Source organism: Neltuma alba, unplaced genomic scaffold (genome assembly GCF_004799145.2).
Source record: "Neltuma alba isolate B1F8T4 unplaced genomic scaffold, ASM479914v2 tig00004545_pilon, whole genome shotgun sequence".
NCBI classification, from domain to species: domain Eukaryota; kingdom Viridiplantae; phylum Streptophyta; class Magnoliopsida; order Fabales; family Fabaceae; genus Neltuma; species Neltuma alba.
Genome location: NW_021633756.1, coordinates 8,644 through 19,487, shown reverse-complemented (window position 1 = coordinate 19,487; position 10,844 = coordinate 8,644). Strand labels below are relative to the sequence as shown.

General features: G+C 36.1%; 1 protein-coding gene across 2 annotated transcripts; it reads left to right on the top strand.

Moving 5' to 3' along the window:
• Positions 1–2,318: 2,318 nt before the first annotated feature.
• LOC114745143 (non-specific lipid transfer protein GPI-anchored 1) lies at positions 2,319–10,638 on the top strand. 2 transcript variants are annotated; one of them, XM_028933289.1, is made up of 3 exons: positions 2,319–2,338; positions 8,707–9,064; positions 10,164–10,638. In XM_028933289.1, the coding sequence occupies exons 2-3, from the start codon at positions 8,722–8,724 to the stop codon at positions 10,406–10,408; spliced, it is 588 nt and encodes a 195-aa protein (XP_028789122.1). In that variant the 5' UTR covers positions 2,319–2,338; positions 8,707–8,721; the 3' UTR covers positions 10,409–10,638. The 2 variants fall into 2 exon arrangements, with proteins under 2 accessions (XP_028789122.1, XP_028789121.1); XM_028933288.1 differs by lacking the exon at positions 2,319–2,338 and having other exon boundaries at positions 8,653–9,064.
• Positions 10,639–10,844: the final 206 nt, after the last annotated feature.

Genomic DNA, 10,844 nt, shown 5'->3' with positions numbered 1-10,844 from the left:
ATGGCTTGCATCTTTACAGGATAACAAGTTGCAGACATGATGACCAAACCTTGGTCAAGGCCAAATTCAAATAACTCACAAGCAAGCTGGGAATGATCAATGTCTATTCACCAGCTTGAGGGGGAGTGTTGAAAGTAGGCTCATTTTCATTAGGCCTAATCCATAGATTACCTTAATTCATTATGATTGCTTATACTCTTTTACTTAGGATTATCTTCTGCCTTTTATTTAGGGATTTCAAATAAGATTTTTTCAGATTTGTTGTGATTAGATTTGATGATTTATTTGGGTGAGATCATATGCAATTTTATCACCTCTCCTCCTATATGTATCGACTTTTACAATGGAACAAAACTCAGATTCTTGCGTCCAAATAACATCAGTAACTGATATGAAACTCCAAGAAAGTTTTTCAAAAGCCTTAGAAAAGTTGATTTTAATGGCAACAATCTTTTTTCTTTTCCTAGACCAGGCATTATGAACCTGTAAGAGCAAATCTGAGGCAATGAGAATATTATTTGAGATGAGCCTTCCTTTTAGAAAATGCACATTGGTTAGGTGCAATGATAGGATCTAGAACTCTTTTAAGCCTATTACTCAAAATTTTTGAAATGATCTTATAAACTACATTGCAAAGGCTAATAGGCCTAAAATCCTTGAGACTTTGAGGTTTATCCAACTTAGGAATGAGGATGATATGTGTCTTATTAAAACTCTAAGTAGATGTTCATTATTCCAGAAATACTAAACCAAGTTGTAGAGGTCATCTTTAACAATGTCCTAATAAAGTTGATAAAAAACCCGCATTGAAACCATTTGGACCAAGTGAACCGTCTTCAGGAAGGCCAAAAACAACATCCTTTATTTCCACTAAAGAAATAGGTCTCATAAGATCATCATAATCTGAGGGTGACAAAGATGGAATAGGAATAAGTGACAGCCCTTGTAAGATCTGATCTTCTAGAATTCTATTATAATCCCAATAGATGTCTTGGAAATACTAAGCAGTGAATTCTATTAAATCCTTTTCATCTAAAATCCTAGTTCCATGTTGATTGTCAAGGCTCTAATTAAAATTAGAGGTTGACCTTTTATTGACAACGTCATGAAAATACTTAGTGTTTCTTTCTCCTTCCATAGTTCATGTAATCTCTGCATACTGGGACCAATAGCTTGCTTCACAATTGTAAAGAAATTCCAACTCATTTTTAGCATTGAAAAAATTGGAATTTAGTGTCTTAGAACGGCTTTTATCCAGATTAATTGAGTTTGAAATATTTGAAAGAACCTTTTATGCTTGGACTACTTGATAAGAAAGATTACCAATATGATGCTTGCTCCAAAAAATTAAGGAAGAAAGAGTATTGGTAAGCTTACCATGGACCTTGATAGTTGGAGAATAAGAGATCGCTTGTAACCAACAGTCCTTAACGATTGTAGAATAGTCACAGAAATTATTCCAAAAATTTTCAAACTTCCTAGTTTTCCTTTTAACAATATGCTATTCTACAGAGAAGAAAAGAGGGCTATGGTTTGAAGTAGCCAACACTAGAGGGCTCACCATAGAAGGAAAAGACTGCATCCAATCAACATTACAAAACACCGTATCAATTCTTTCCATGACATTGGCATCACCCTTTCTACTATTAGTCTTAGTGAATTTTGGTTCATTCTAGGTGATATGCAATAGATTAGCTTCATTTAAGCAAGTAAGAAAATTCTCAATATTAGAAGAAGAACGTTGATGATTAGATTTATCAAGGCAGGTCATGATTTGGTTGAAATCTCCAATCAACAACCATGGTAATTCAAAGGAATCAATTAAGGCAAATATTGAAAAGAACATAGTAGTAATAAGTTTTTCACCATTTTAATAATAAAAATTACTTTTAACTACTTTATTTAATCTTTATGAAATAGTTAAAAATGTCTTATAGAAGTTTTCTATATTAAATACTCCTCTGGTTTTATTTATAAGTCACTTCATCAAATTGTTAATATAAATGCACTATTTTGTCCTTAATTTATTATAGTATAAATAATTAACTTTTTAATGGTGTATATATTAGATAGGAATAAAGTTGAAAAATTATTATATTTTCATGCAAAGTTAATATAGTCTAAGATTTATCTTGATTTATATGAAATATGCTAGAAGTGCCTTATAAACAAAATCAAATGAATATAGATAAGCACAACAACCCCACATGTCCTATAAACTATGGATTATAGAAAGGAGGGTAAAGGAGCAAATTTACCAACTGTAATATTCAAAAAGAGCAATAGGCACCATAATAAAATGTCGAGGGCAAAATTACCTATGCTGAATCAAAATGAGGCAAAAAATGCTACTTCTTTTAAATTGACCAGTACTGATCGTTAGTTTGAAAATGTTGACCAAATGAGGTGACACGGTGGTGATATATAAATGACAAAGTGTAACGTGACTATGTATTTTTATTAGTAGAAAAACATACACGGCAGAAAACTAAAAATAGAGGATCACGTGCAAGCAAATAATCAAGAACAGACCAAAAACCATGGCTACCAACGTCCTCTCCATCGACGATAACTATGGCACTGGTGGAGACCACCTCTCATTGTAAAGAACCCTCTACCTCAAGACATTTTAACCCATCACAAAACCTCTACTATGGTAGAAAAGGAAATTTGTTAATACGAGCTACCATAGTAGAAGGAAATTTCATATTTTTAGAAATTAACTTTCAAACTCGGGTCAACCCGATAGACGTTGCATACAACTAAAATAACCCATTCATATTCACTGGGCCTCCGAGCCTCCGGCCCGGGTAACACATACATCAAAATCAGCCCATCAAAATAGTTTTTCCACCAAGTAAAACATATTCCATAAAGCAATAGCAATGGCCTCCGGCCAACCAAAATAAGGAGATACATTCTATTCAGTTTACAACAAGGCTGGGAAATCAAAGATACCAAAAAGCGGTCCTAAATGTGGCAATATAACTACTACTCATACATATACAAATGCTAGAGGCCTAAAGCTAACCCAGCTTAAGCCTCTGCGTCTCTTCCCGAAGGTGCTCACCTAGAACCTTCTCCTGAAAACATTGTAAACCACGGGGTGAGACAAAGTCCCAGTAACCAACCTTTCCAATATTACGTACTACTAAATAGGTGCTCGTGAGGTGTCAAGTGGGGCAGTTCACAAATAATACATAATGATAGCCACAACAATTTATGCAAGTGCAATGATGCAATCCCATCAACCAAATCCCTCACTTTGGGGGATTTTCAGGAGCCGAACCCGGCCTATCCCTCACTATGGGGGACGTAAGGAGCCATAAAGGCCTATCCCTCACTCTGGGGGACGTAATGAGCCATAAAGGCCTATCCCTCACTCTGGGGGACGTAAAGAGCCAACCATCATGCATTAATGGAGGCCTTACCACGTGGTAGTAACGGACAAAACTCTCACCAAATTCCCAATTAATGCATCATGCTCAAATCATAATCAAGAGTAATAATCATTTCACAATTAACCTCATTCAGTGGCATATCTTTCACAATTCCACAATTTCATTCATCATAAGTCCAAACCCCACAAGACGGTTTTCCATTTTTATATACAACATATAATTCGAACACAATTACTATTTGGAGCACAAAACACAAATCTACTCACGATACCACAGAAGCAAGTACTAAGGATTGGAAAGTGGTTACTTCTCGTCTGAGCAAGGAATAACAAACCAACGATGTGGCCCCGTGCACCACCAAGACTCACAACCGGTCTACACAAGCACACAAACACACAACCAACATATATTAGCTTTCAAACTAATAATGTGGCCAAAACAACACTTGGGGACACAAAATTCCTATCTCCCATCAAAACTCTACCCAACTCAAAGGGTATAACTATCAAAACAACACTCCAAAGTCCTCAAAGTCTATTAAAACATCAAGTCTCCTTCCAAGCATCAATTATAGTTCAAACCTCAAGGGCCCACTATAGGAATTCAACCTCCAACAACCCATTTGAACAATTAAGGTTCCAACAACAAAATCTAAACCGATTAAACATCCAATTTAACCCTCTTTAACATAACCCAATTCACAAAACTCAAAATCAATCTCTACATTATCATCCTCAATCCCAAATCATCCAATTCCATAAACCCTAACTCCAAAATTCAAGATTCTTTAAATCCAAGGAAACTACACCGATTAAATACTTAAACTAACCCAATGCAATCAATTAAACCCAAAACAATCGGTCAAAAACCTCAGTTCAATCACAACTTAGAAAATCTAGGGTTTCACCAAAAATCCTCAGAAATTTCCAAGAAATTCCAAGAAAGAAAGAAGATTAGAGGTTAAAATCACTTACTTGAGGTAATGGATCCTTAGAAATGCCTTTCTCAAGCCTCCTCCACGAAACCCTAGCAGAGCTTCTCTCTCCTCCTTCAGATTTTCCAATTTTCGCACATCTGAACCCTCCAGCGATTATATAGAATCGTGACCTTTCGCCGCGGCGAACTCCATCTTCGCCGCGGCGAACTAATCCTGAGAGGGATTACTCGCCTGAAAAACCGACTTCGCCGCGGCGAAAGCTTCTCGAGAGGAAACTCTCACTCGCCCAGAAGAACTTCGCCGCGGCGTGCCCTTACCTTCGCCGCGGCGAAACCTTCCCGAAAGGGAAGCCTCGCTCACCAAAACAACTTCGCCGCGGCGTCCCCAAGACTTCGCCGCGGCCAAACCTTCCCGAGAAGACACTCCCCTCTGAAACCCTCAGTTCGCCACGGCGAACATACCCTGAGAGGGGTACGTTCACCTATTCCTCCAACCAACCTCAAATCCAACCTAAACACCAAGATCAAGATTAAATCACTAATCTATCCTCAAAATCAACCCAAAAGAGGCTATTAAACCCGATAAAAACTTAGGATGTTACACTCATCACCATAAGTGGTGGCGAACTTCACCGACAGCCAAGACAACCATTGATAGCCTTCTTCTCCTCATGACCGACCACCTCCTAGTTTCCACCATCATCCCATCGACGCCTCCCTCACCATCAACCCCTTCCATTCTCTTCTTTTTTTTTTTCCACCGTAACATAAAGCAAACCCAAAAAATCATTCTCAGTAAAAATAAAAAATCACAAGCAATAAAAGTTTGAAAATGATGAGAAAGAATCTATAAAACAAAACTAAATGCTCTAAAATCATTCAGAGCCTCAACATATTTTAAACTTCTAATTTGTATTTTCCTAAGCAAAGAACAAAGGGTAATTTTTGTATGGGTTTTGTGTTGGAATCATCGTCAGTTGGGTCGAGAAAAGTTTTGAGTGAAATAACTTGCGATTTGCTTTAAGAAAGCCGGTGCCTTTCTATGTGGAAATTTGGCATCTCAAGTGTCGATGAGAGAGAGAGAGAGAGAAAGAGGGAGCCAAGGAAAAAATGAAAGAAAGAAAGAAATAAAAGAAAAAGGACTTTTTTTTTTAATGGGGTGGAAGGTAGCAATGACAGTGTTGGCGTTTATTGCTTTCAATTTTGGTGATTGAATAGGACCATGCAATTTTTGGGGAGAGGAGGAAAAGAGAAGTGAACGAAGAGATTGGGGGGAGAAGAAAGGAAAGGAGGAATGTAGGGTGTGTGTTGACATGTGTATATTTAATGGGACCCACAAAGTAAAAAGTAATGGCTGTTAGTAGCACTTGACAGCAAGGAACAAAAAACCAGACTGGGAACTAAACCTCGAGACAGTAGGTTAAGGGTCACTAGTTAGACTGTGGTCGAACCGGGGTCAGACCGGTCATATTAAAATAATAAAATTTAATTCACAACATTAAAATAGAACAAAATTTATAAGTAATAGTCACTTAATGAAGGAAATATAAAAACCTAGAAAAGTAGTTTAAATGTTTAATTATACAAAATCAATATTAACAAATACATACCTTCATCAGTATGAAAGAAAAATACAGAAGATGAAATCAAACCTAGAGGAGAAGATGATGAAGAGGATGGCCGCGGTTCATAGAAACTGAGAAAAGCTTAGGAATGGAGAGAAGCGGTGAAACAGCAGCACCAAGGGCAGATCCAAAAGGCCACAGAAAATGTTCAGAAGATGATGAACCGCCATAAACCATATTTTTCAAATCACCGTTCGTGCTATTGCTTCCCCTGCAACAATAACAGCCATCGCATTGGAATTAAACCACGAGGGAGACTCAGGACTAGCACTATGACGGCAAAGGGGAAGCAAGGTGCCACTTGGACTTCCATCAACTGGGTGGCACTTGCAATGTGAGCGATTGAGTGACGAACAGAGCCACGGAGGAGGGAATGCCACTGTCAATGAACAGAACGGCTGCACTATAAGGCAAAGCTATGGGTTTTTGTTGGGCTCACGGCAAGAGTTTGGGACTAGGAGAAAGTGGAAGAAATCTCAGCTATTTGGGAGGGAGACGATCTCGGTTTTCAGAAATGGGGGAGGAGGACTCGGGCATGAGACAGCGAGCTGAAGGAGAAAGAGGTTTTTTTTTATTTAAAGCTATACGACATCATTTTTGGGGCCTAGGCAATCAAAAAAAATTAAACCGGTGAACCGCCCAACCGGTTATTACCCTGTTTGACACCGGTTTTCACCGGCTGGACCGGTTCACATCAGGACCGGTTTTTTATTCAAACCGGACCGGACTGGTGACTGGTTCATCGGTTTTCCAGTTGAACCGGCCTGTCCGGTCCGGTTTCTTTCTCCTTGCTTGACAAAATTGGCATTTTTGCCTGCTTTAAAATGTTGATGGATATTTTACCCCTTTTATTATGGTGTTTGATACTCCCTCTAGATATTATAAAAGGTAAATTTACCCTTGCCCTAGAAAGAAGGGGCATTAAATTCAATCTACTGCTCCTCTGTTCTATTTATAGGTTTTTAGTTTCATTTATAAGGTATTGAGAGAATTTTTTTTGTATCAATGTACAATTTTACCTTTTATTTATTATTATGTTATATTGTTTACATGATGTATAATATATATTAAATAAGGATGAAGTTCAAAAGTTGTTGAATTTTAAATGAGAGTTAATAAAGTTTGAGATTTTTCTTGAACTGCATAGAATACTGCTCTGGTCCTATTTATAAGGTAGAGAGAGAAGATATGTTTTGGTCCTATTTATATGACACTAAGAGAAATTTTTTATATAGATATACAATTTTACCTTTCATTTATTATTGTGTTAACTTTGTTACATGAGGTATAATGTACATTAAATAGAGATAAAGTTAAAAAGTTATTGAATTTTAAAAAAGAGTTAATGAAGTTTGATATTTTTCTTGGTCTGTATAAAATATGTGAAAAGTAACTTATAAATAAAATTAGAAGAGTAAATTAAAAGTGAGTAGGAACAGAAGAGATTGTCAGTGGTAAGCTTCTACAGCTTTGACCAATGATGATATGGATGACATGCAATAAAATGTGAAAGACCTCAGGCATGTGCTGAGTAAAGCCGGCACGTATGGTGGAGCACAGCTCAACGGCTCAATTAAAGGCCACAACGTCTCTCCACCAATAAGCACCAAGCTTCATTAATCCCCCTAACTGTCTCATTTATTGTTTCATGTACACATCTCCTAATTCCGAGCTCCCTTCTCATTTCTTCCCACCTAATCTTATTCCTCTAACCTCAGTCCCCCCCCAAAAAAAAAAATCTTATTCCTCTAACCATCTCTTATGACCTAAATTCCTTAATCATCACATCCATTCATCTTGATTTGAGTATTATCAGACCTAAGTATCCGAACCATCCTTCTTTTGGATCTGTTTAATGGAAGGAATTACAATAAAGAGGCGGGGAGATTTTTAATGAGTTTAATTTTTAAAAAAATTAGGGAAGTGAAGTTATAACATTTTAATAAAAGATGATGTAAGATAAAAAGTAAAAAGTTAATTATTTAAACCAACCCCTCCTTTATACTTCTCTGATCTTATTTATAAAGCAAAGAGAGAAGTTTTTTCTTATTCCTATTTATGAATTATTTTACTAAATTTTTAGTTTAAATGTACTATTATGTTCTTTATTTATTATAGTATAGATAATTATTTTTCTTAAAAAATATATATATTAAATAGGAATAAAATTAGAAAGTTGTCATATTTTAATAAAAAATTAATACAGTTTAAGATTTTTTTTATCTGTGCAAAACATATTGAAAGTATCTTGTAAAGTACCAAATGAGTATATTTTCACATTTACTCACCCTTGTAGCTCCATTTACAGCACATTCCCACCGTCCATGCACCTTTTGAGTTTGGAGCCTCCCTTTTAATGCATTAACTTTTTGAATATTTTTTCTTTAATAATTAGATTTTACACAAAATGACTGATATTTTGACACTATAAGATGATGAAGCCGCGATGTTTTAATTTTTTTAGCATTTTAAAACAAGTAAAATAAAATTGCACAGATTTAGAAAGAGAAGACATTTGAAAAACGTCGCATCATAAATTGCATTGGAGAAAGCCACGTTAGAAAGCCCTAATTAACTCTTCGACCTCTCTCACTAACTTATTAACAGCTCAGCCGTCCCAATGTCCCATACCGAACGCTACTTACCACCAACTCCACATTAAATACCTCACACCTCCTTCTTTTTCCCCATACCTTTGTGTTTTTTCTTTCCCAAACTTAACTCTTTTGATTCACATAGCAAGCTAAAGTCTGATTATTATGGAGCACAAAAGCTTGAGCTTATGCTTGATCTTGAGCTTGAGCCTTGTTTTGCTGGGTGGCCCGGTGGCCGGAGCCGAAGATCTGGTGACCAAGTGCGGCCAGGTTGTTCAGAAGGTGATGCCATGCCTGACCTTCGCGACGGGGCAGGCGGCGGTGCCGACGAAGCAGTGCTGCGACGCGGCGGCGAGCATAAAGGAGAGCAGCCCGGAGTGCATGTGTTACGTAATACAGCAAACACATAAAGGAAATGCACAGAGTAAAAGTTTGGGCATTCAGGAAGCTAAGTTGCTTCAGCTTCCTTCTGCTTGTAAATTGAACGCTAACATCTCTCATTGTCCAGGTAAGTTGTTGTTCTTTTTCTCTGATTTATTTTCTTTTTTTAAAACAAAATTAAAATCTTATTGAATTCACATGTATTTATTTATTTATTTAATTTTCTTGGTGCTATATTTACAGTCGGTAGTCAAATACTTGACATCAGATCTTGTTCTTTATTTATTTTTAATTTATATCGGGGATCCTCTCTCTGTTTCTTCCCCCAAAATATTCATATATACTTTTTGAATTTTTTTTTCATGTTCATAATAATTACTTCATAATGTCTTAAATATAAAGACCTAGGTGTAGAATTTGTTTTGATTGTTAATATAAGATCTTCATTTTTCTTTTCAAATGATCCTCAATAATGACTAATTTAGCGATTTCTTTTTTAATTTTTGTAAATTAATTAACTATGTCTGGAAGTAATATGTGAGTTATGAAATATTGAAACGTATTTGCTGCAAACCGTACTATAAATAAAAACCTATTAGGAAATTTGAAGAGATACAATCTATTAAATAATTAAGTGTGGTCCAGTATAGAAAAGTTCTTTCCTAGGCACTCTTATGAGAGTCTTAAATATAATTAAATGTGTACCAGTTAGATAGGTTGTGTTAAAATTCAACAACTAATCGAGGTCGCGATACATGAATATCATTTAGAAGTTATAATTATAATTATATATAATTATGCATAATTTTATAATTTTAAAAAAAATTTGTACTATTTACGCGCAGCTTGTGAATTTTGATTCTGATTTTGAAACAGCTTAGTGAGTAATACTCTACCAGCTTTACCACTTACCAGGCTATCTGATCCCTTGGTTGAAATTTAATTCATTATATTTTCCAAATTTATAATTTTTTTAAAAAATACCTCTTGATTTTACAAGGTATAAAAGCATTTCTATTCAAAGAATTTTTATTGCAAATAATTATATGTGATATCTCAAGGGAAGCAACACATTTTTTTTTAAATATTCATAAATTAGTTATTATTTAAAATAGGAGGAAAAACATTTATCGGTCTCTGTATTTTCAGATTTAATTTCCTCTTTCGTTGATTCCATACTAACTAATAATTTCTGATTGATCGCTTGTGAATATATCTATGAACAGAGCTTCTAGGCCTACCTGCTAACTCGCCGGACGCAGCAATATTCAAGAATACTAATTCTTCATCGGCGGCTATGGCTCCCGGCGGAGCGGCCGACGCCAAGACGAACTCCAGTAGCTCGACGAGCCCATCAGGATCGATCGGGAGCACACTTCAACCGCCGTTCTTTGCCGACGTATTGGCGGTGGCTTTGGCCGTCCTTCTGGTCGCATTTCCGGCCTCAGGATTTCTCAGTGTTTTCACGTGAAAAGACAATATGTTATCTATCTACATGATTTCATTTGTCGCTGTAGGGCTTTGATTTGAAGAGATTTTATTATCAAAAGGAGGTGTGTTTGTGTTTTTTCTTTTTTTTAGGTTTGCTCTCTTGGAAATGGGAACATGGAATCTTCTGTTTGCCTTTTCAGTGGTTAATCTTCTATTTGTGGCACTTTGCACACGGAGTAGTAATATACCCTGATGACTTTTTTATAAGCCTCTTTGATTGTGTGTGTGTGTGTGTGTGTATATATATATATATATATATATATATCGATGTAGTGTTCTCTTTTGATTTTTGTCATATCATGTGTAGTTGGTTTGATCAATAATGTTGAGGCCTCTCACACATGCATACTCACTTATATAAATACATACATGTATGTATGTATATACGAGTGTGTCACAGTTCTAAACTTCGTGTG